Source organism: Ursus americanus, chromosome 1 (genome assembly GCF_024610735.1).
Source record: "Ursus americanus isolate L20-20 chromosome 1, mUrsAme1.1.p, whole genome shotgun sequence".
Classification (NCBI taxonomy): Eukaryota; Metazoa; Chordata; class Mammalia; order Carnivora; family Ursidae; genus Ursus; species Ursus americanus.
In genome coordinates this window covers 29,785,546-29,811,987 of record NC_142127.1, presented here as the reverse complement: position 1 = coordinate 29,811,987, position 26,442 = coordinate 29,785,546, and the positions used below count along the sequence as shown (strand labels likewise).

At 36.0% G+C, this 26,442-nt stretch overlaps 1 protein-coding gene across 7 annotated transcripts in view; it reads right to left on the bottom strand.

Moving 5' to 3' along the window:
- Nucleotides 1-26,442, bottom strand: part of MBD5 (methyl-CpG binding domain protein 5) — a 448,335-nt gene that overhangs the window by 44,853 nt on the left and 377,040 nt on the right. For 6 of the 7 annotated variants that reach the window (XM_087860618.1, XM_087860612.1, XM_087860610.1 and 3 more), the window contains 4 exons: nt 17,050-17,723; nt 8,367-8,469; nt 7,109-7,289; nt 337-2,472 (listed from right to left, as the gene is read on the bottom strand). In XM_087860618.1, the coding sequence (XP_087716744.1) occupies nt 337-2,472; nt 7,109-7,289; nt 8,367-8,469; nt 17,050-17,162 (2,533 nt within the window). In that variant the 5' untranslated portion in view covers nt 17,163-17,723. The remainder of the gene's footprint in view (nt 1-336; nt 2,473-7,108; nt 7,290-8,366; nt 8,470-17,049; nt 17,724-26,442) is intronic. The other variant, XM_087860609.1, reaches the window with a different exon arrangement.

Below are 26,442 nucleotides of genomic sequence, written 5' to 3'. Positions count from 1 at the left end.
GTACATGTCTCACGAACCGGGAAACCCTGCCTTCTATGGCTTCTTTTGTAGTTTAGAGTCCAATGGTTATATAACCAACTGAAAGTCAAACAAAATTCAAAACGACACAGATTGACAACAAATAACGGAAACACATGGAATCCCCTCGGTGGTTCTTTTTTTCTAATAGACAAATCCCTAGCATTCTGTAAATAAAATTATAAATACTAAAGAAATGATGACAATTTCACAACGGGGAAAGGATCATTTCTTATCATAATAAATATTTTGGTACAAATTTTAAAAAACGTAGAAAAGTTTAGTACCTTGGGGTACTTTTTTCTAATAAAACCATACCTGCTTCAGAACTTGTTTGATTATAGCTGCTAACAATGCTGTTTGGTATCACTGGAGTGGAGGACGTTGAAATTCTTGACTGAGGTGGATTGGGATGTAATGAATTTCCTAAAGCCATGCCCGACTGACTGAGCATCCCACAGTTCCCGCTAGCCTGAATCTGATTTATTAAACCTGCAAGATGGTGGTTTGGGACTGGACTGTTACTGTGAACAAAGTTAGTGTTTGCATTGTGGCAGTGCACGGCTTCCCCTCTCAAAGGTATGTTCTGTGTCAGTGAATTCTGAAGAGCACTGGAGTTCATATTGGGATCTGTAAAATGCAGCTGGTTAGCAGAGCAAGGCAAAGCAGTATTTGAGCCCCCACAACCCGGGGTACTATTGCTACTCAAGTGAGAGCTTTGACAACTCATAGACTGTAGTAACTGAGACATTGAACTGATGGGAAAGGACCCCTGACCCTGCTTTCTTAGCAAGTCGGGTCCAGGTTTAGGAACTGCAGAACTATCCATTTGAGACTGTCTGAGCAAACTCAACACTGTGGTGGGTGGCTGTTTTCTTTTCCGCAACGAGTCTTTTTGCTGAGACATCAGCTTATCTCTTAGTGCTGCTCGACCACTTTGCCCTTCCCCTGTCGGGAGCAGCATGTTGGCAGTAGGAGGGAACATGGTGTTTAAAGTGCTATGTCCTTCAGTGTTGCCGCTGCCAGCAACAGCTCCAGAATTGCTACTGCTGCTACAGTTGTTACCAGCAAGTTTGTTTTGATTTGCTAGCTGTGCTTTGGCTGCTGCTGAGAGTAAACTACTTGCTGGAAAGGAGGCAGCATTGTGCTGGTTCAAGATCTGATTTAAAGGCATTCCCAGCAAACCAGGCTGACTCTTTACAGAACCACTTCCGGCAGATGCAGTAGGAAAAGCTGCACTGCTTGGGGTATTTAGTACATTACTCATTCCAGCAATTAATGGGTTAGGGATATCCTTGTACTGATGATGTCCATCGGACTTGGTAGAAGGGCTTGATGGCATTGATGGCCTTGGGGACCCTATCGTTGACCTTGGTGACCTGGGTGGAACCTTAATACCACTACAAGTGGCCTGGGGTCCTAGAGGTGGCATCATGAAATTTCCGTGATCTGATGATGTGGAAGATGAGCGTGATCTTTGGGGCGATGCCTCAATCCTTCCAATTCCAGTCCCCATCATGTGCACTGGGGATGTCACTGGAGAAGGGGACAGGGAGGTTGAAGCTGAATGTTGAACTCTTTGTATGTGACTCCCATGATTCATATGACCAGGTTTTACGGTTGGCAAAGGGAGATTACTTGGCAAAGGAACAACAGCAGGAGGCATGCTTACATTCATCACAGGTACCTGAGAGTGGACATTTGAATGGAAACTAGTTGGATTAATGATAACAGGGTTCTGATTCACCGGTTTACTAGGAATAGGGTCAAGAATGCCAAGTGGATCTTTCTCGGATGTTAATGGCTTTTTCTGAAGAGCACAAGAAGGTGGAGGAGGGGGAGGTGGGCCTTGGGGTGCTTTGTGGTGGAACATTGCTCGTGGTATTTCCATATTAGTTGAAAAATTACACATTGGTTTTTTCATTACTGGACTCTTTGTAGTCAAGGTTGGGGAAAGAGGTATATTAGTCCTTCCAGCCATTGCACAAGATGACTGTACAGGAGAACCATGTAGCATTACTGAAGGTGGAGAAAGAGGAGTCCTATTCAAATGAATAGGACTAGAATTGGGAGCTCCATGAAAACCAGGATTACTTCTTGTGAAAACATCTGGGCTTCCAAGTGGGTCAGTCCTTGGAGAGATCGAGCCATCTCCATATATCTGGGAACCTGACGATGCTGGGCTGGGCAGGCCTCCGTGGCTGCCACGGAATGGAGATTTCTGTCCGTGCTCACTGCTACCCAATCTCTGCCGGGGGTAGACAGGGTGGAGCTCTTGTTGCTGGCTTCCAGGCAATTCCTGTACATATAGCCTTCCCATGGCATTTGATGATCCAATCATTAACTTGAAAGGATTTTTACATTCAGGCATTACAGAATTTGTAATTCCTTCATGCGACTTGTTTCTTATGGATCTTGGAGTTGCTGCCCGTGAAGGTACTACTGGAGTTGCATCTGATGTGAAAGACAAACAAAAATCCTGTTAGTAGTCTCGATTCTTTTGTGTTGGCATGGGGGGAGGGAAGGAAAGGAGGAACTCAGGAAGGGAAGGCATCTGGAAACAGAAATTTGCAAATAGAAGCTGTGACTCTATGCAATTAAAAAAAAAAGTTCTGTACTCTACAGGAAACTTCGATGGAAAAAATACACATTATTCTCCCTCGGTTGACCAAAGGTTCTCAATAACTGCTCATTATGCTTGTTTACCTCTTATCCGTTGAGAAAGGATGGGGATCTGAATCATAATACTCACATTAGCTATTCTAATAATATTTATAATATGAAAAATCAAGATTGACAGCCTATATGGAAATGGTGATGTTACTATCTTGTCGGATTTGAATTTTTTCAGAAGAGGGTTACCACAGAAAATTATCATCTGTATGGCGTATTTTCTTGTAATTTAAATGCATTGCTATTTTTTAAAATTCAAATTCAATTAGCCAACATATAGTAGTACATCAGTGGTTTTCAGTATAGTGTTCAATGATTCACTAGTTGTGTATTGCATTGCTATTTTTACCAGAAAATTTGTTACCCTATAAATGTTTGTTACCTTACTGAAACTTCCTCAGGACAGCCACAAAAACTCTTCCTTATCTCAACATTCTCACTGTGAGAGCAAAAGAGCCTTAACCTTAGTGAATTAAGTGAATGGGATTTTGAATCTTTTAAAATGGGAGCGATAATAGTACTAAGTGCAGTGATACTGCAGTCATGCTCAGCTTCATCAAGTCTATAACAGTATAACATCGCAATTTCTTTGTACTGGATCAGACATCATTATGAAAACAGCCTTAGCCAACCAACTTAGGTAAAAGATTGTGAGTCTTTTATTAGGATAGAATTCCTATGCAAAATTTACTCAGAATGCTAAAATCTTCAGTACTGGGTTCCAATCAAGTATTCTCTTTTTACAGCAAGCATTGCTCCCTCCCTGGCTTTTTGGAATCCCTTCAGTTCTTTTGGAGATCAGACAGAATATAGGCAACAAAAGCAAGCTGGCTCATCATACAGAATTTTCATTCTATCATGTCAGAATTCTAGGTTTAAGTTTTTTAGCTCCTGCGGCTGTTTAACAATTTATAAAGTTGTGCCTTCTAAAACAGAGATGGCAAATAAAATCAGCTTCATATACCAATTCCCATCAACTGGTGGTGGCTGCTTAGAGAGCTATGTTGAAAGGATGTGGCACCCTGGCTGGGCTCTGTGAGAAAGTGCCAATCAGTCTGTTACAGGCATGGGTGATGAAATTGGTACCATTTATACTATACACTGGCCACCCCAATTCTGAGACTGGCAATATATTAGCTAGTATACTTGGGTTCACTTGCAATCAGAGGTATATTTACTTAAATGGATAATCACACACTTAAGAAGATAAATATACTTCTCTTACCTGCTAGATAGTATACAGGTAAAATTATAACAATTTCTAAGACAGTGGTTCTCAACCTGAGGTATACAGAAGTCTAGGTAGGTTGCATTAAAGAAATAAGAGAATGAAGTGAACATATATTTTTCTTGGAAAAGTTGGTTTCTGTTTCTGGTATGGTAGAGATTATTTGACAGAGTGGTTTCTGCACATAATATATGAAAAGTTGAGAACCATTGATACAAGAGAATTACAGAATATAAACCCAATTGAACTTATTTTCTTGTTAAAGACAGAATTTTAAAGTTGATAGTTAAAGAAATATATGGAAAATATTTGGGGCATTGCACCTAGCATCTAGAGAGAGCACAGTTGTCTGTATTAACATCACTAGCATTATTATGTGATGAACTGTGTCCTTATTAGTAACAAAACCACTGAGTTGTGTCTTTTTTTGGTTATTTATATAATTATGTACAGTTCAATGCTTAAAAATACAGACACTGGCATTCTTATATTCAACAGAATTTAGAAAACAGCTGTGGTTTAGCAAGGATTTCTTCCATACCTGGGGAAAAAATAGTTACCATCTTTAAAATGACAGGAATACTGAATAAACAAGCAAATATCATGCCGATAAAGTATTACAAGAGTTGGCAAATGGAAATGCTGGGCACTCATCAAGTGCTTTCATGTATACTCAAGTAGACCTTTCGAAAGAATACACAGAAACGAAATATATCCTCACGCATGTAAAATAAAGAGGGGTGAAAACTACTACCTGAGTCTCCTTAACTTTTATTTAAAATCCCAACCCTATAATACAGTTTAATATTAGGAAATTAAAATAAATGCTATTTATTTTGTAGCTAGTAAAAGGGTAGCAATTAATCCAATAAAGCATATCATTTAAAAAGGGGATGGAGATATACCTCTTACACCTATACTGGTTAAAGATTTACCTTTAATTTCAATAATAAAATTTGTATGTATAGAGTATGACAAAGGACCTAGATCAAGATTCTGCTAAGGTCATTAAAAAAGTGACAAGGCAGACTTTGCAGGAAGAAGTAGAATTGATACAATGTGATATGAGAACAGCAGCAGATACATGCAAAGTAATATGCAAAATGAAAACGTAGTTATATCAAGGTGGCAAGAGAATGGTAAATTTCAAATAATTTATTACTATTAACTATGTCTTTGAATTAAAAAAAATGTAGCTCATTAAAAGAAAAAGAAAAATTCCCTAAAATTTTTTTCTTACATACCTTAGTGGAGCAATTTTTTCTGATCATTCCTGTTAAGTTCAAAGGTTAAAGGGTTATTGAAGAGGAGCTCTCTGCTAATAACTGCCAAATTTTTCTCTTCCTGCTAGCTTCACATGAGTTTTAAGTGTGACTCTTTAATTATCTGTATGATGTCACAACTGCTCCTCTTTGTAGCTAAAGCTGTTAGTAATTTGGCCCCAAACCCCCAATGCAAATTTAATCTTTCATTCAAGTCAGATTCGTTTCCACATCATCTCTTAATTATGCTATACTCATATTGAATAAGAATTTTCTTATTTCCCTCATATGTCCAAATCTTACCATTTTCCAGGGCTGGTTCAAATCCGAGGTTTATCATAAAGCCTTCTCTGATCACTACAAGTTATACTCATTGTTCCTATTTTTCAGAACTCTGCAGAACAATATCACTTCTTCTTCATAAACAAATGCTTTGGTGCTCAGCCATATTTTATCTTGAATTATTACTCAACTATTAAGTTGATTGTAATATTTTGGAGGGAGTTCACATCCTAGCTCACACAAAAGGAAGTTCCTGAGTCTTAAAGTATAGTTCCACAAATTACATATTAGTTATAAAGGGAAAAGTTAACTTAACAATGGAGAAATTGGATATACATAACTTTAACCAAGCACTCAAGCTTAATGTCATCAATATGGGATAAGTTGCCATTATGTACCTCCTCATGACATAATGTCACCTATGCAGTATTCTACCAAACCGTGTTTAACCTGAGTATAAATAAATACGAAGAAATAACCAGGCAAATCCAAATTGAGGAGTCTCTGTAAAACTGAACCGGACTCTTTAAAAATAGGTTTTAAAAGACTGGGAAATTGGTGTAGATTAAAGAAGTGTAACAATTTAGTGCAGTTGCATGATGTTTGATTGTGTCCTGGGTTTAAAAAAAATTGAAGAAACTATTAGGACCACTGGAATTTATTAGGAGAACTGGAATAATTGGAAATTATCAGGACAACAATTTTCTAATTATATACACTGCATATTAGATAGTAAGTGCTAAATTTTTTGAATGTGATAATTAGATTGTGATTTATATAGGCAAACATCCCTGTGTGCTGAAATATTTAGAGATGAATTGTCATAATATTTGCAACTTTTGCCACAAAATGTTAATTGTTAAATCTAAGTGAAGGGTACTTGGGTGCTCAATGAACTGTTTATGTAATTTTTCTGCAGCTTTGACAATTTTTAAGAATAAAAGCGTGTGTGTGTGTTGTGGAGGTATGCAAAGTTCCTGGTAAGGTGATTTCTCTTAGTAGGTGTTCAAGAAATAGCTATTAAGTGACTGAAAGAATAACACTGGGGGCACCTGCATGGCTCAGTCGGTTAAGCATCTGCCTTCAGCTCAGGTCATGATCCCAGGACCCTGAGAATGAGCCCTACTCTCTGCTCGGCAGGGAGTCTGTTTCTCCCTCTTTCCCTACTCCCCCATGCTTTCTCTCTCTCTCTCAAATAAATAAATAAATAAAATCTTAAAAAAAAAAAAAAAAAGAATAACACTGCTAGCTCTGGACAATATTGCTGGTTCTGTTTGAGGACTGGATACCACACATCCAAACCAGCTCTAGGAGAAAGGTTACATGTCTTTCCTAAAAACCAATGGCACTTTCTCATTTGTTAGCTCAGCTCTGTGTACTTGCATAGCATTTGTATGTGTTACTTGGTGTTTATTCTGCTCAGTTAACTCAATGACTTAAATAGGAAATTTGGGGAGACAACTTCATAGAGATTTTTCAGACTAATTTGCTATTTGCAAAAAAATGATAAAACACATACAACTCTAAAAGCACTCTTCCTGTTTAAAAAGGGGACTCAGAAAACGTTTGGCAAAGTGATTTCCAGTGACTCCTCTAGGAGAGAAGTTGGGGAGGAAAATTCTAAACCTTTCACCACATTACATACTTGTTCCTCCCCCGGGACTGGTGAGCACCAGAGAAGGATGTGGGGCTTCCATGCTTTTGTGAAGTGTGGCCACTGCAATGATTTTTCTTTTATGTATGCATAGCTTTGTGACATCTTCATCTGCTTTAACATCTTCTGCAGTTCTCTGTTTCACAGCAGCTCCAGGATCAAAATTAAACACCTGGGAGAAAAAATTCTCTGTTTAGAATATGTCTGCAAAAACATTAAATTAAAAAAAAAATCCCCTTGTTAAAAGAAATGTTTTGCATAGATTAAGCCATAAATTTGAGTAAAACTGTCTCCAGTTTTTAAATTTAAGAAAACAACTTTATATATAGTGTAATAAATACTTCTGCTGAACTCTTGGTTTTTTGTGACAAAGTAAACAATGAAAATAAGACAACCAAGATAACTATATGGAAAGGTATAATATCTGATGACGTTTCCAATTTTAGATACTTCCTGATGTTATAACAGTACAAAAACAGATGAAGCACAGTTAAAACCCCCAAGAGCTGACATTTCTACATGCTAACTTTTCCTTTGGCTTTATTTTATTACTATATTAGCATTACTTTTTCACGGATTTAAAAAGTCTATTACTCTATATTTAAAAAATCTTATTACTTATTGTGTATATACTTATAGGCTGTTTCAAATGCTTTTTGCTGGGTGAATGAGGTGACACAAATAAAAGGAAAAAACTGTTTATTAAACTTTAGTTCTAAGATTAGCACATAATAGATATTCAGAGAACAATGACCTGTTTCTATTCTATTCTAAAATATTTTATTATTTAAAATAACTGTATTTTTTACCTTGCAAAGGACTAAAACAGTTACTCTTGGCTCAGAGGGTTCAGCTTTGTGATTTTAGAAATATTTGTGGCAGATTTATCAACACCAGTCCAAAAAAATCATATTGCAGATTGAACAGTTATAGTAGGGGGAAAATGCACTGTTAAACAGTGAGCATGGGTATAGCTCAAACAAAAAGGTGCTAAAAAGATTCTGATGAAATATTTAATATGAATATAGGTTTGTATTGTAACCTTTGAAAATGACTGGGACTTGAACTATTTCCTACAATTTTAAGCACTCCAGAATGCATGCAAAAGATATCTAATTAGATAAAGACTTTAAAATGCATATATGGTTGGAGAAGTAATATAAAAATGAAATGCCAAATGAGAAAAGCAAATATATGAAACACCTAAAAAAATACAAAACTGCCAATAGATCTATTGTGAAATGGTTACCTTGGGAAGAATAAGAGGACATTCCAAGCCACACTTGCATGTTCCGTCAGTAAGCAGGTATGTTTTAACCTGCTCCAAGCAAGATAACAAAGACCCACTGGGACTGTAAAAATAGTTTAAAAAAACATCAGGAAATAATTCCGACTGCACATATTATATGAAAAAAAGGCATAATTTATAGTCTTACTGTCCTTCACAAGATAACATTTTCCTACTAAGGAAAAACATTTGCTTTGTCAATATTATGTTATCTACTAAATTATAGCCTTTAACACTATCGCTCTTTCTTTTAACCAAACTATTTCTCAGAAAAATGGAGATTTTCATAGAAAATTAAATAAAAGTATTTTGAAAATGAAGAGTGGACTAAGGATGGGAAAATGCTATTCTTAAGAAAGTACAGAAGCAGGCAAGAAAAGACCAAGAAAACTACATGAAAGTAATCATTATTCTAAACTAGAAGATCTACTTTTAAAGCTGTTTGAAGAAAGACAAATTTAGGAACATGGAAGTCAAACCAGAAAGTTTACAAAAGTTGGAGCTAACAAGTTCTCCCCTTCAGTCTTGGAGTCTAGAACCAAACTGCCCCAATGTAAAAACAGATTTCTCTTTCCCGATCCATGTGTTTCTTTGAAGATAGACAAGTGTGGCCCAACTCAAATTGTACTTAAGAACCAAACCATACTGGCAAGAAAGAGGAGCCATGCAGAACTGACAAAGGATGGGGAACTCCTTAAGAAAATAGGGTTTTACAGGCAGAAAGGTGCCTTGCAGGTCTTCTGGTTGGTAATTGGAGTGGTGCTCTCAATGTTACTACTTTGTGGTTCAAAACGTCAGTATGATACATGAATGCTGATCAAGTTTAAGTCTACAGATTAGGTACTAATTCAGATGACAGGTTAAGTCTTTGATTTTTATTTACAATGAGAGTTAGTTTAAAATGGGCTATCTGCACCTTAGGACTTTTACTATTAATACATTGATTTTACAACTTAAATGCATATTATGCTTTGAAAATTGTTATATATTTTTCATTCAAGAATATCCTTTATTTATGACTATTTACTAAAACCTTCACTTTAGCCTTCTGATTAAATTTATCCAGAAACAATACTCTCCATTTTGTATACAAAGCATTACTCTACTGGGGGCAGACTGCCTGTAAAAAAACATAGGTAATAGTTTTAGATCTATAAATAAACTAGCTTTGAAAGGCAATTCATATTTATGGACAATCATATAAGGGACTTATGAATGTAGAAAATCTCAATTAAAATCCTCAACATTGTTGACTCATTCATTTGATTAGACTAACAATTTTTTTCAGATGATATGCAAAAAATAATTCCCATATTACAGACTTGCATTTCACCCCAGTGGTAGGGGCAACCAGATGATTTTAAAGGTCTGGTAATTTAGATAAAACATGATTACCAATCAGTTGTCATAAGAAGAATTCATGAATTTTGTGAAAAGAAACTGCCTAGCATTTTACAGTTAAAGAAAGCGTATGGACTGAATTCTAGAGGAATTTAACTGTAAAATTAAACCTGAAGACAAAAATCCCTGAATTCTATTAGAGTACTCCACTCTAGACACTTTAAAAACATTTCCTCTCAATCAGTCAGTTGAGTTCTTTCCTTCAGCTGTAGCTCTTTAATTAACTTTTGGGAGTAATAATTAATGTAAAAAATAGTTACAAGTCTTACAGCACAGATAAAGCTCAAAAGATTGGAAGCAGGTGGGAAATTTAATGTGCAGCCTCAATGCCGCCCTGAGGCAGGAGCAGCTGGAGACTAACCTAAAAATTACAAGCTAACTGCACAGTGAGAAGGGAGCTACAGAAGGAGGGCTAGCCTCTTATATATGTTTAAGTAGTAATTTAACCGGTTATATATACAAACAAATAAAAACCATGCCGACTTAATTTATTTGATGGTGCTTAACCTTATCCAGCAAAATTTGTTTCCAAAATAATTCTTAGTGTATAGATCTGGATTTGGAGAACTCACAGTAACAGATAATGAAGTCTACTTATACTTGGAAAATCATGAGTGAACAAGATGACAGATTCTTAGACTTGGTTTAACTTAGGTCTCAGCAATCTGAAAAGCTGATATATCTTTCTTGTGGATGAAGATGAAGTAAAAAAAATTAAATTATTAAGATTTTAGAGTCATTGGCTCTAAACTGAATATATATTTGCTCCTTACAGGCTAGGATAACCATAAATATAAACAGTAACACCGATATCTTGCTATATTATACTTATAACAAAGTATTTTTAGCAGTTTTTTAACACCAGCATTGGCAATAGGAACACTTTGAAAAAGTTATGTGTCCTCGTCCATCTTATCTACTGTGGGATAAGCTCCACATTCCCTACTTTCTTTTCCCTTCACTCCAATTAATATAGAGCACATCTTTATTATTAAAGAAATAAAATACTTATGTGCAAAACAATTTCAATAGGTAATTGAGCTTACTTCAACAAACAACTTACACAAAGCAAACAAACTCGAGATAGAATCTGAACTGACTTTTGAGTTGTTAAGGTATGAAATACATTTGTATTTATATAATAGAAAATATCTCATTTATATATATACATCTTTGTACAAATAGAGAATTCCACTGAAGCTGGGATACAAATAACCACACTGAAAGAAATAGTATTAATGTAATAATACAATGTGGTATCTTTTAAAAAGTACTAAGTCTGCTTCTGATAGTTTTCTTTTTTACTACATTACGGAGAAAGATTTATGTTATCATAACCTTTCATATACTTCCTGATAAACTACAAAATAGGTAATTTAGGTGCCATTTGTTTAATAATAAGACTAAAACTTGGTTAAGGGTTCAAGATGATAGTGTAGGAAATTTCTGAGCCCAACTCCTCCCATGGACATAATAAATCTACAACTACATATGGAATATTGCCCCCTTAAAGACCTAGAAACTAGATGAACAGAGGGCCTCCACAACAAGGGGCAGCACTGAGATGGGTGGAATAGGCAGAGATACTGTCTCAATAAGGAAAAAAAAACCACACCCCAGGCATGAAGTCCCACAGTCAGGAAGGATCTCAAAGGTATGGAACTCTTCTGTAAAAAACAAGAGATTTAAATTCCACATCAGGCAACCCAAACCTTAGATTTTGCACAGGAGGAACAAGCCCTCAAAATAGCTGGCTTTGAAAACCAATAGAGAATATGTCCAGAAAAACTACATAATTATGGGGGGGGGGAAGTGCTCTCAAAGGGCTCATGCATAGACTCACTTGACCCAGAAACCAGAGCAAAAACACTAGATTGAAAAGTGCATAGGCCACAGTGAAGGATACCCACTTACCAATCTGGGGGAGCTTGCTGGAGAAGCAGGAGGCAGCAGGGCCTCTCCCCAAGGACTAAGACACTGGTGACAGTCATTTCTGCACCTCATTCTGCCATGCTGATCTGGGCACTGGTGGGTATCATTTTGGAATCCTCCTACTAGACTACTAACACAAAGGGGTGTGCCTTGCTGAGAGCTCTACACAACCTTGCACCTCCGCCAGGCCTTGAAGCTAACAGGACACTAATCTTGCCAACCAGCATGCCTGTAGCAGTTACCTTCCTGCCATACAGCCAGCTAGCAGTACACCCACAACAACTGTGGCCCCACCACAATAGAAGGTACGCAATGCCCACACAAGGGATACTGACTCTGGTGGTGAGGGAGGATTGCACTTCTGGGCCCCATAGGACATCTCTTATATAAGGCCACTCCTTCAAGACCAGGAAAAGTAGCTGAACTGCCTAACACATAGAAACAAACACAGAGAGGTAGGCAAAGTGAGGAAGCAGAGGACTATGTTCAAAAGAACAAGACAAAACCTCAAAAAAAGAACTAAACAAAGAGATAAACAATCTTTCTGATACACAGGTCAAAGTTATGGCCATAAACATGTTCACTGAACCCGAGAGAATAATGGACGAACAACACAGAATTTCAACAAAGAGAGAGAAAATAAAAGTACCAATCGGAGCTGAAGAATACCATAACAGAATTGAAAAATACACTAGAGGGAATAAACAGCAGATTAGATGACACAGAAAAATGGATCAGCAATCTGGAAGATAGGGTAATGGAAATAGCCTAAACTGAATGACAAAAGAGAAAAAATGATTTAAAGAAATGAGGACAGTTTAAGAAATCCCTGAAACAACATCAAGCATACTAACATTCACATTATATTTAGGGGTCGCATACGTAGAAGAAAGAGAGAAAGCACTGGAAAACTTATTTGAAAAAAGAATAGTTGAAAATATCCCTGACCTGGGGAAGGAAAGAGATATCTAGGTTCGGGAAGCACAGAGAGTCCCAAACAAGATGAACCTACAGATCTATACACCAAGACACATTATAATGAAATGTTAAAAATTAAAGATAAAGAGAGAATCCTTAAAAAAAAAAAAAAAAAGCCAGAGAGAAGCAATTAGTTACATATAAGGGAATTCCCATAAGACTATCAGCTGATTTTTCAGCAGAACTTTGCAGGCCAGAAGACAGTGGCATGATAAATTCAAAGTGCTGAAAGGAAAAAGCTTACAACCAAGGATACTTTTACCTGGCAAAGCTATCAATCATTTGAAGGGGAACTGATGGGGAGATAAAGAGTTTCCCAGACAAGCAAAAGCTAAAGGAGTTTAAAACAACTAAATTGACTTTACAAGAAATATTAAAGGGACTACTTTAAGTGGAAAAGAAAAGGCCATGCCTAGAAATAAGAAAATATATGAAAGAAAAAAAATCTCACTGGTAAAGGCAAATATAGAGGAAAGGTAGTGGATCAACCACTTACATGCTAGTATGAAGGTTAAAAGACAAAAGTAGTAAAATCAATGAGATCTGCAATAATTAATTGAAGGATACACAAAATAAAAAGATGTAAAACATAATGTCAAAAACGTAAAACGTGGGCAGAGGGAGAGCAAAAATGTAGTGCTTTTAGAATGCTTTCAAACTTAGGTGACCACCAACTTAAAATAGATTGCTATATGTATAGGTTGTTATATATGAACCTCATGGTAACCAAAAACCAAAAACCTGAGATAGATACACAAATAAAGGAAAAGGAATCCAAACATAAAACTAAAGTACATCATCAAATCACAAAGGAAGGGAGCAAGAGACGAAAGGAACAGAGAAGAACTACAAAAACAACCAGAAAGCAACAAAATGGCAATAAGTACACACTTACCAATAATTACTTTAAGTATAAATGGACTAAATGTTCCAATCAAAAGACACAGGGTGGCCGAATGGATTAAAAAACAAAACAAAAACCAGAAATAAGACCCATCTGTATGCTGCCTATAAAAGACCCACTTCAGATCTAAAGACACACAGACTGAAGCTGAAGAGATGAAAAAAGATATTCTATGCAAACAGAAACAAAAACAAAGCTGGGGCAGAGATACTTATACCAAACAAAATAGACTTTATAACAAAGGCTGTAGCAAGAGATAACAAAGGCTGTAGCAAGAGATAAAAAAGGAAATTACAAAATGACAAAGGGACCAATTCAACAAGAAGATATAACATTTGAAAATATTTAGGTACCCAACACAGTAGTACCTAAATATATAAAGCAAATACTTAGAGACACAAAGGGAGAAACTGAGAGCAATACTATAATGATAGGGGACTTTAACACCCACTTACATCAATGGATAGATCATCCAGACAGAAAATCAGTAAGGAAACATTGGCCTTAAATGACCCACTAGACCAGATGGACTTATTAGATATATACAGAACATTCCATCTCAAGTGCACATGGAGCATGATGTCAGGGTGCAGAATAAGTCTCAATAAATTTAAGGGATTGAAATCATATCAAGCATCTTCCAACCACAACAGTATAAAATAAATGTAAAATCAATTACAAGAAGACAAATTGAAAAAACACAAATACAGGGAGACTAAACATCATGCTACTGAACAACCAATGGCGAAGGAAGAAATAAAAAAGAAATCAAAAAATATTTTGAGACAAATAAACACAACATTCTAAAATCTATGGGATGCAGAAAAGCAATGTTAAGAGGGACATTTAGAGTGATACAGGCCTGCTTCAAGAAACAAGAAAAATCTCAAATAAATAACTTAATCCTACACCTAAAGGAACTAGAAAAAGAACAAATAAAACCCAAAGTTAGTAGAAAAAGGAAATAAACATTAGAGCAGAAATAAATGAAATAGAGACTGAAAATTAAAAAAGAAAAAAAGAAAAGATCAATGAAACTAAGACCTGGTTCTTTGAAAAGATAAACAAAATTGATAAACATTTAGCTAGACTCATCAAGAAAAAAAGAGAGAGGACCCAAATGAACAAAATAACAAATGAAAAAGGAGAAAAGACCCTGAATAGCCTAATCAATCTTGTGAAAGAAGAACAAAGCTGGAGCTAATCACAATCCCCATTTCAAACTATGCTACAAAGCTATTGTAATCAAAACAATATGGTACTACCACTAGCACAAAAACAGACACACAGGTCAATGGAACAGAATAGAGAGTCCAGAAATAAACCTATGGTTATATGATCAATTAATCTACAACAAAGGAGTCAAGAGGGTACAATGGGGGAAAAGACAATCTCTTCAATAAGTGTTGCTAGGAAAACTGGACAGCTACATGCAAAACAGTGAAACTGGACTACTTTTTTGAACCATATAGAAAAATAAGCTCAAAATCAAAGACTTGAATGTAAGACCTGAAACCATAAAACTCTTAAAAGAAAACATAAGCAGTAAGCTCTTTGACATCAGTCTTAGAAATATTTTTTTGGATCTATCACCTTAGACAAGGACAACAAAAATAAACATAAACAAATGGGACTATATTGAACTAAAAAGCTTTTATACACTGAAGTAAACCATCAACAAACAAAAAGGCAACTTACTGAATAAGAGAAGATATTCACCACAGGTCTATCCAATAAGGGGTTATGTCCAAAATATATAAAGAACTCATACAACTTAATATCAAAAAACCAAATAATCAGATTAAAAAACGTATAGATGACCTGAATGGACATTTTTCCAAAGAAGAGATAGAGATGGCCAACGGGCACATGAAAAAATGTTCAACATCACTAACCATCAGGGTAATGCAAACCAAAGCCACAGTGAGATATCCCTTCACAGATGTCAAAATGGCTATCATTAAAAAGGTAAGAAATAACAAGTATTGGTCAGGATGTGGAGAAAAAGGAACCCTGTGCCCTGTTGGTATGAACGTTAATTGGAGCAGCAAGTTTGGAAAACAGTATGGAGCTTCCTCAAAAAATTAAAAATGGAAATACCATATGATCCAGTAATTCCAATTCTAGGTATTTAACCAAAGAAGATGAAAACAATAATTCTAAAAGACATTTGTACTTCTATGTTCATCACAGCATTATTTGCAATAGTCAAGATATGGAAGCACTCTAGATGTTCATAGATAGATGAATGCACAAAGGAAATGTGGTACACACACACACAAACACACTGGAATATTATTCAGTTATAAAAAAGGATGAGATCTTGTGTGACAACATGGATGAATGTAGAGGGCAGTATGCTAAGCGAAATATGTCAGAGAAAGACAAATACTGTATGACCTGACTTATATGTGGAATCTAAAGAAAAAAACAAATGAATAAACAAAAAACAGAAACAGACTCACAGATATAGAAAACAAACTGGTGGTTGATAGAGGAATGGGTGGAGGGATGGACAAAATACACGAAAGTGATTAAGAGGTACAATCTTCCAGTTATAAAATAAGTAAGACACAGCAGTGTAATGGACAGCATGGGGAATAGTCAATAATTATGTAATAATTTGTATGATGATAGGTGGTAACTAGACTTTTTGAGGTGACCATTTCATAATGTATACAAATATTGAATCACTAGGTTGTACTAATAAAACTAATACAATATTATATGTCAGTTAAGAAAACCCCTGAAACTTGTCAACAGTTCAGTTATTCCATTCAACTGTTGGCCACAGGATATATGTCCCCAAAATTAAAAAGAGCAGGCATTTGCATTTTATTTGTATGATTTTTACTTGTGAGATGAAGAGCCATCTCCATTATGACTTTTTCTTTTTTACTATTATATGCAATGACATTGATTAAAAATTGCACAGAAAAAAATAGGGAAATTATTTTTAATTACTATCAGGAATTAAGAAGACTCATAACTGAAACTGTCTATAGATAAAAACACTCAACCTTACATCAGAAAAGCCAGCTGAAACACTAGAAGGACAGGATAATATTGTCAAGAGATATCAGGTCAATTTCCAGTATTTTACATTCTCCTGTGAATCTGGTAATGATGCTTATATGTTTCTTTTAGAAATCTTCATATTTTTCTTTATCCTTGTACAGAGATAAGCAGAATGACACCTTATATAAACACAAGTAAGGCATAAAAATTCTCTGTTGTAACCTAAGGCAATTTACATTGCAAAACAGTACAAAATAAAACACTCGACTATTTCGAGGAGGGAGGTCATTTATTCAAATTTATGTGAGGTGCTGTCAGTGATGGTACGTTGCTCCCTCAAAGGAACAGACTCTACTTCCTTAATTTTGGGATTGCACACTTAGAGGTGACACAGGTATTAAGGCGGCTCACCTGACATAAAGCACTCCATTTTGGTCCACACGACGCTGCCAACCCACAGGAACTTGTATAGCTGGAAGACCTCCATCTTTGTCCCCTCCGTCACAGTCCTTGCCTCCATTCATTTTCTGTGTCTGCTTGGGACTCTCCAAAGATATCAGCAATAAGATGATATCCTTATATTACAGGGCATGATGGCCTTCAAAAAAGGCCAATGCAGCACAGTTTTTCCCAGACTGTACAAAATGCATTGGGAAGCTTCGGCTCAGTTTGGAACCAAGTCCTTGAAATCTGCCATTGTGGAAAAAATCAGTTTCCCATTATAATCTACATTAAATAAACAATATTTAATTCCTAAGGATGGTCTACATGGGTAAAAATGAGTGCTTCTGACTAAGGAAAATCATATTCACCAATGCTGGTACCTGCCTGAATTGGGGGAGGGGAGGAGTGTAAAGTTTTTAGTTCAACATTTTTTCTTGAACCTTGATGTCAGACTAAAATAACCTCTATTGTCTAGAGACCGGTCTCATTTTTACAGTGTGAGTCGGTTAATATTTCCAGGTACTACCCGCCTTTAGAGGCCACATTCTTTAAACTTTCTCTTCATCTTCCAATCTGAATCCAAGATGTTGCAGGTTGGTTCATCTGATGTTTTCATGTCTTCAAAATTCCAATAATGTAGCCTGAAACATATGTAAATGTGTAAACCTTATATTTAATATTGAAAAACTGAGAAGCTGCACACTTTTAAAAATAGAATAAACTGCTAAGTGCACCAAACTGCTTTGATGTTCTCTGCCGTCAAAATCACATGTCAAGTTTGTCTTGTTTTCTTCTTCCAACTTGATCCACTTACTCTAATTAACCAATTTGCTTCTCTTCACCACATGTGACTTTCTAATTATTAGAGATAGATGCATAATAGTGGCATTTCACACACACACACACACACACACACACACACAACACACACAACCTCTTTCTTACAATAAAAATGTATCTATCACCTCTTATGTTCTGACAATTGGAGAGTTTTATACTAATCCAATTACATTTTGTGACTTTTTAATTGTATATACCCTTATGATTTACTTTTCTTTTCTAATCATCATATTGGCCTAAAACACATATTGGTTTTTTTTTTTTTTTTTTAAAGATTTTAGTTTTATTTTTTTGAAGAGTTAGAGACAGCCAGCGAGAGAGGGAACACAAGCAGGGGGAGTGGGAGAGGAAGAAGCAGGCTCCTAGCGGAGGAGCCTGATGTGGGGCTCGATCCCATAACGCCGGGATCACGCCCTGAGCAGAAGGCAGACGCTTAACGACTGCGCCACCCAGGCGCCCCTACATATTCGTGTTTTTTTAAAGAAAAAATTAAAAGAAAATATACAGTACATTTTCAAGTACAAAAGATTTTCCCCCACTGTTCTTGAATATAAGAATGGGAGTTACTTTATAGTTAAGATTTATAAATTCCTGTCTATTATGGGGTACTCTCTTAATTCCTTTATTAAGTCACAAGGTGTTGCTTGGGCAAAATATACTGGCTTGAGACAATGGCAATCGGTGCTATTGTGCAAAGCTTGAAAGAGGTCATCTTAATGGAATTGTTAAGTAAAAAAAGATGGCAAATAAAATTTTAAAAACATTTAGTACTCAATTCTAATGGAGAATGTGATGTAACAGTTGTTAGCATTATTTCTGGTGGTATACAAGCCTTTCCATAATCAATTTAATATGTAGTATGTAATTACATTATGGAACTCATGAAACTATACTAAAGGATGAATGAACAAAATCATTCTAATGTATATGAGTGGGACATGTGGCTTGAAATAAAAATGTCCAGTGACAGCATCATCCACAGATTCAAAAAAGCTGTATTCAAACAACTTAACTAAAGGTGAAGATGATATGCTCTGGAAAACTGTGTTAAAGGACTTAAGATTCATATAAACATATTAAATTGTTCCAAAAAATTTAAATAAAAGATTTGTATTTTAGATGTTCAAAATATGTATGCATGACTTAACAAATTAAACAGTGTAAATAGACACATAATTATTTTACCTACATTCCTAAAAGCCTACAATTTAAGTTAGCCCCAAACATTTTTGGGACTGTCTTTATTGAGAAAACAGGAGAATGCCTTATACTAAAAGGCATCATGTATTCAGGCATATGCTCTATTTGCAGCCTGGGCTCTGAGACATATCAAAGCATATACTCATTTAGCTGAAAGTCACAAACCATGTGCATCGTGTTGTAAACATCAACAAGCAATGGGAAAAGTAGCAAAAATTCATTGGGAAAAATGTGGGGTATAAAGAAAAGTGCCCAGTTGTATCATTCCCAATGGTGTCTCAAGCTGCTAACTTAACATTGCTGGGGGTCACTCCATTGCATCTATGCTTCTCACGGAAATGACCCACTTGTCTCCCATTCACTGCACCTTTAACCATGTATGTGTTTCTTTGTATTTCATTTGACAGTCAGCGGTTACTAGGTACAGGGTACTATGCTGTGGCTGGAGTACAAAGATGGGAGGCACCTCTTTATCCATAGCCCAGGGTAATGCCCAGGGTAATGTTTGCCACTAAAGAGCTGTTCAGTGTGGAAGAATATAAAGAAAGGAGGGAGGAAGGATGAGAAAGGATGGAGAAAGCAAGGAAGGGTCAGTTCTGCCTTAGTGGAGTTCCCAGTACTAGTGAAAGTTGGGAAAGAGACATGAAATTTGTGCTAAACTGGACTCCCAGTTTTGTCAAATAGTAACAGACCCTGATTATTGAACCTGTTTTTTGACAGTCCTTTTTCATGCTTATTTTATTGCCTTGCTTTTCCCTATTAAAATTTTTAATAAGTCTGTGATCATTAGATTGGACCGGCTCTCATTCTCCCTAGTTTTGAGCTTTCTGATCATTTGATGCCTATTTTCTTTTTTCTTTCTTTTTTCCTTCCCTTCCCCTTCCTCCCTCCCTCCCTCCCTCCCTCCCTTCCTTCCTTCCTTCCTTCCTTCCTTCCTTCCTTCCTTCCTTCCTTCCTTCCTTCCTCTTCCTCTCTTCCTCTCTTCCTCTCTTCCTTCCTCTCCTTTCTCTCTCTCTCTCTTTCTCTCTCTCTCTCTCTTTCTTTCATTTGCCTGCCTCTTGCATGTGACTCCAACTTCAATGAGACAGGCTGGCTCACTCCATTAAGTAATTTGTGGATCTGCCAGATAATAACATTGGATTGATTCCTGCCAAATGTCTCTCTCATATTTCAGTAATGAAAAACAAATATCTGATGGCTGGGTTTTGCTTAGACCAGCAGTTCTCAAAGCATGGTTCTAGGACAAACATCATTATTGTCAGTAATGCCCAGGAACTTGTCAGAAATACAAATGCACAGGCCTGGCCCCAGACTTAATGAAGTAGAAACTCTGGGGGCCACTCTGTTCTTTAAGAAGCCTCCGGGTGATTCTGATGCATGCTCAAGTTTGAGACCCACTGGCTTAGATTAATGCCCTTGCCTCCTTCTCATATCTACATGGCCATTTTATATCTCCACACTATGCAGGCAGCCAGCCCTCTACTCCCTTTTGGCCCTGGGAGGGTCATCGTTTTTTTGCTGATATTTCAGCCTTCTAGAAGCAGCTCAGTTGCAAGCGCCTTAGGGACTCCTCACAGAGCAGAGGTCCAGGAACTACACAGTTATCGTTTATTTATCTGTAAGTGGCCTTGATTTTCTCAACATTCATTTTGTGAATTTGGAAAATTCAGAGATGTTTGAAGGTGAAAATTAAAATTGAAATAAAATGTGAGATAAAATCTCACTCTTGAATAATAACCACTGCAAACCTGAACATACTTTCTTTCAATCATTGTTTTTAGAAAGTTTTAAAAGCACATTTAAAAAAAGAATTTATAATAACAATAAACCACCACTTCAAATTCACAATGTAAGCATTTTGTCAGTTTTGCTTATTTTTAAAAATAAAGCACTATTACAGATAGAGTTAAATACTATCTCCCTCCTCCACCCCATCTTTTTTAATCCTATTTCCTCCTCTTCTACCTTAAAGGCAAGCACCATCATGATTCTGGTCCTCATTCTTCCAGGTTATGCTTTTATAGGTTTATTCCCTATGTGTATATGTAAACAATATTTGGTATTTTTATATGTGTTTTAAAATTTTTATATAAACACAATTACACATATGTATCATTCTGCAACTTGCTTTTTAAAATTCAACACATTGAGAGCTATCTCAGTTGAGATACATAAATCTATCTCTCTTGCAGAATATATAGATCCAATTTGTTAGTTTTTAACATCTGAATGGTATCGTACCATATGAGTATAGAACTATTCATCTATTGGTATATTTATCATATTAATGTTAGGTTGTAGGGTCTGCACATTCTCAACTTTGCACATATTGCCAAACTGCTCTCCAAAGTTGCACTGATTCCAAGTTTTTTCCATGTTATAAACGCATCTTTTTCCTTTAAATACTGAATCATTACCACTTTATACTTTATTTTCACCCTGGGCATTTTACTATGGCATTAAATATTTTCCGAAAATATGACTTCTAATTGCTGGATAGAATTTTTGGGGATACATCTATGTCTATATCTATAATTTATTTACTTCCCTTTTGTGAACATAGATTTTCTCCTGAATTTTTGCAACTACAAATAAATCTGAGACAAATATATCTGTACATAAATCAACAGCCATTTTGTTAATTTACTGAGAATTATTTGTTAAAACAGAATTGCATAATTTTTAAAAAAATATTTTATTTATTTATTTGACAGAGAGAGACAGTGAGAGAGGGAACACAAACAAAGGGAGTGGGAGAGGGAGAAGCAGGCTTCCCGCCAAGCAGGGAGCCTGATGCGGGGCTCGATCCCAGGACCCTGGGATCATGACCTGAGCCGAAGGTAGACCCTTAACAGCTGAGCCACCCAGGCACCCCAAAACAGAATTGCATAATTTTAAGAGCGTTGATAAATTTCTTAAAGTGACAAAAGCATAGTTTTGGAAAAGCACTTTAGGCCATGGTTCAAACTTTTGAAACCCATGTATGTCCTCTTCTATTAAATATGAAAATCTTCTCTTTGCCTCTAAGATTCTGATAACTTTATCACTTACATGGACCCATTATTCAAGATTTAGTCGAGCTTTATTTTTATAGTTTAAAGTATAAAAACAATAGTTTCTCCTCTTTTCTTAATTTAACATAAAAAACTACGTATCTACAACATTTTTCCTTCATCTCCCCTGGAGATTCCGTTATGACCTTGTTTATATGGCTTGGTTTAAGCCAAATAGACACAAGTTAAAACAGAAAATATATCGTGATATGAAAGGTACCTCCATCTCACTAATAGTCAGGATCAGGGATAGATCTGACACTTAGGACAGAATTGAAATTTATTTCACAAACAATTCTGGCAGCAGTAATAATATAATTCAAAAAGTGGTGTGTGTGTGTGTGAGATGTTCTCAGGAGATTACCACAAATCTGCCAACATTTTTATTTTCCTACTTCCTTTCAATATATAAATTAGTCTGAGAATTGGCTTTTGGTGAATTGAATTTAGTGGCTTGATTGACTTCTTTGCATTGGCTTTTTCTGACCATTCAGAATTCAAATTAGATGTCACACCTTCCAAGAGACTACACTATACACCATAGGGAATCTCTCAGACTTTAATTCATCCATTTGTTTGTTGTCATTTATTTGTTTGTTTGTTGGCTATCTCTTTCCAGTGGAATGTAAACTCCCTCACAGCAGGGATGTGTCTCTCTAGGTCCTTCCTATATTCCTGGCTCCTGGTAGTGCCTGGCCTGCAGCAGGTACTTAAGTGCTTCCTGAAGACGATGCATATTCTAATTAGTCAGCATAGTTTTATATTCTGATTTTTGCCATGTAGCTTACAAAGATTTTTTAGCAATACATGCATCTAAAATGAAAGAGAGGTTTTTAAAAGAAGCCCATAGAAGCCAATGAGTATTAATGATGACAAAATATACAAAAGATTTTTTGCTTTAGATCTGTCCCTGATGATCTCATAATCTCTGAGTGATAATTTCTGTGTAGAAAGTATGACAGGGCTTCTAAGAAAATTAACAAACTGACTATGCTTCATTTGTAAAGTGCATCAGTTTTATTTATGAAGTAGTTTATATACACATTTTAATTGGATTAATAAAGAAACCATTAAATGAATCCAACAATATAAAAATTAAACTTATATTTCAATAGGATGCTAATTAATGCAATAGACCTTTTTTTCATCTGCTTTACTGACATTCTTGCCAACCTAAGAATACACTCACTAGTTAATGCAGTGTTAAATGTATATTTTAAAAGTATTCTTAAAACATCATGAAGACTATCAGGTTATGACATCATGGAAACTAATAAGTAGCTATTCTTCATAAATCTTTCTGAATAACATCAAACATTATAAATTCTTCTGAATTATGTCACACAAACTTGACTAATGGTAAAAATAATAAATTGATTTTTGAGTCATGTGATATCGTGAGTAAATTCTATTAAAATGTTTATAATGACATCACACATTGATCTTGTGCCCAGTGGAGTTCCTTGGATGTGTAGTAGGATAAAATGAATACCAGATGAACTGCTGATTTATCAAGATAAGACTATGTAATTCAGGTAAAATACCAATATTTCATCTATTATATAATTCTAAGTCATCATTTATACTTTTTATGCTATGATTATCATCTTAGCCCTTGAAATATTTAAAGTTAAGTAAGATGTCTGTTCACTCCAAAGTTTGCAAGTGAACGCCTCATGTTCTCCAACTGAGAACAAGTCTCACATAAAACCTACCTCTATACTTAAATTCCAAAATAATATGTACACATAACAGATATGATTGGATTAAAAAGTAACATCAGCATTAGCATTTTGGAGAGTAATGTCTGAGTGGCTACAACATTATCATTTGATTGGGTAATAAATGGATATACTCATAATCTTTCCATCATTATTAGTTAAATTATGCTTGTTAGAGCAACCCTAAATCACGTTTCTCCTTTTCAATTATCTTTCACCCTCATATCAGTTATTCGAACAGCTCCTTCACAGCACTTAGCCAGCCCTCCCATCCAACCTTCCCATCTGTTTCACCTTTCACCTATTTATTCAAGCTACATGCATTTTTATTTATGAGCACACTTATCTTGCAGTTACATCTTTTTTCATTTTTAAAAAAATTCCCCGTAGATTATCCCTATAGTCATTCTGGTTATTACTGTCATTTGGTTCTTATCTTCATTGTGCAGCCACTTCTTCTAAAACATACTTCTCGGATGCATCCAATGTAAGGCTCGATCAGGCTCTACTACCCATCAGGCTCTACTTACCCCAAACTACCCTCAGCACATTTACGTTTGTTTTATACAGTTGTGTCGGGGTACCATAAGCACATCTTTCCAGCCCTGATTACTGAAGCTCTCTAGTTCCAAATGTCTTTGCCCTTTTAGGGCAGAAAGGTGTAAACGTTCACAACCTATACATGAGGGATCATACTCACATAGGAAGGTTACATTTTTTTCCCAAACTCTGATGGTACGGGGATAGGCTCCTCAGAATGAGGCCAGTTCTTAAAGTCAAGGTAACAGGCATCTTGGCCTATGCCCATCTATGGGCAGGGGAATTATTTATATCCATTTCTAGCTACCAATGTTAGGTAACTTATATGTTCTAGTCACGTAGAAGCCTTCAGAGAGCTAAGTGTTGAGTATAGTAGACTGCAAATGGCCTCAAATACTCTGTAGCTCCTTTTGTCAGGAGGTAGGATTTATTACTCCACACTTTGAATCTGGGCTGGCCTTGTGACTTGCTTTGACCAATGGAATATGATGGATATATTACTGCTCAAGTGCTGAGTCTAAACCTTGAGAGGCCTTGCATCTTCCACTCTTGCTTCTTGGAATGCCATTGTGACAAGAACAACCTGAGCTAGCCCACTTAAGAATGAGAGTCCGGGTGGAGAGAGACAAGCCCAGCTAGTCCAGCCAGTCCAGCGAAGGGCTTAGACATGTGAATCCAGTCAACACCATGTGGAACAGGGATGAGCTGGTCCAGCTGAACCCAACCTACACTGCCAACCCACAAAATCATGACTATTTTTTCAAATAACCAAAAATTATACAGAAAACAACCTGAAAGTCTAAAAATAGGGCTTTATGTAAATTAATTACTGTATTGAGAAGCTATTATGTAGCTCTACCCTTTATTAGCTTGTGACCTTGGGCAAGTTTTAAAATTTCTTTCCATTATAAAATAGAGATTATAGCCCTATTATAGAATTGTTCTGCAGATGCAAGTTAAAAGTCTTAAATCAGTGGCCAGAACACAGTAAGTAACCAAGTTATTATTTATGCATAGCTATTAAAATCATGTTATGGAAAATTTAATAGCGCTGGAAAAGATCCGTGATATTGTCAGGTGAAAAAACATACTACAAAGTTGCATGTATAATTATAAATCTTCATTTACAAAGATGCTGCTACATATGTAGATGTGGAATAGAGCAGCACTACCCTCTCAGTGGTTGTCTCTGGCTAGCAGGAAAATGAATGATTTTTATTTTCTTCATTGTTTTTCTGTATTTTCAAAATTTTCCATAGTAAAAATACATTGGCTTTGCAATCAGGAGAAATATTATTTCCAAAAAACTAAATATTATATCCATAGATCAGCCAATTAATGTTTTCCTAATCTTTGAAAGCATTAGGGAAACTTTTTATTGGAAATAGTCGCAAGCTATGTGCCTAGTATTATGCTATTATTTCTCTTTTTGTTTTAGCCAAGTAGAGAAAAAGATACAAAACGCTGCATTAACCTGAATGTTCTAAATACTAGAAAAAAAAAAAAAGATCATCCTTTGGTTGGTTCTAAAATGCTTAAGAGTGTCTGTCACTCTTAATTTTCTGCTTGGAATACATCTTCCATTCCCACATTCTTGTTCATTAAACCAACTTCTGTTTATCTCGGTTTAAACGTCACTTCCTCAGAGAGGCCTTCCCTGGTTTCCCCAATCATTATTTGGTTTTCCAAGTCTAAATTGGGTACCTCTTGTAATTCTTCCTTATACTATGCAGTAATTCACATATATTACTACACATAACTGAGCTTTCTTTTCATCTTTGCCATTCTACATGACTGCAAAGAAAGAGCAATTGAGAGAGTTAATTTCAAGTTAGAGCTTCCCTTTGTGCCTTTAAAAATATTTTAGGAGGGGCACCTGGGTGGCTCAGTTAAGTGACCAACTCTTGATTTTGGCTCAAGTCATGATCTCAGGGTTGTAAGATCCAGCCCTGTACTAGGCTCTGCACTGGGCGTGAAGCCTGCTTAAGATTCTCTCTCTCCTTTTC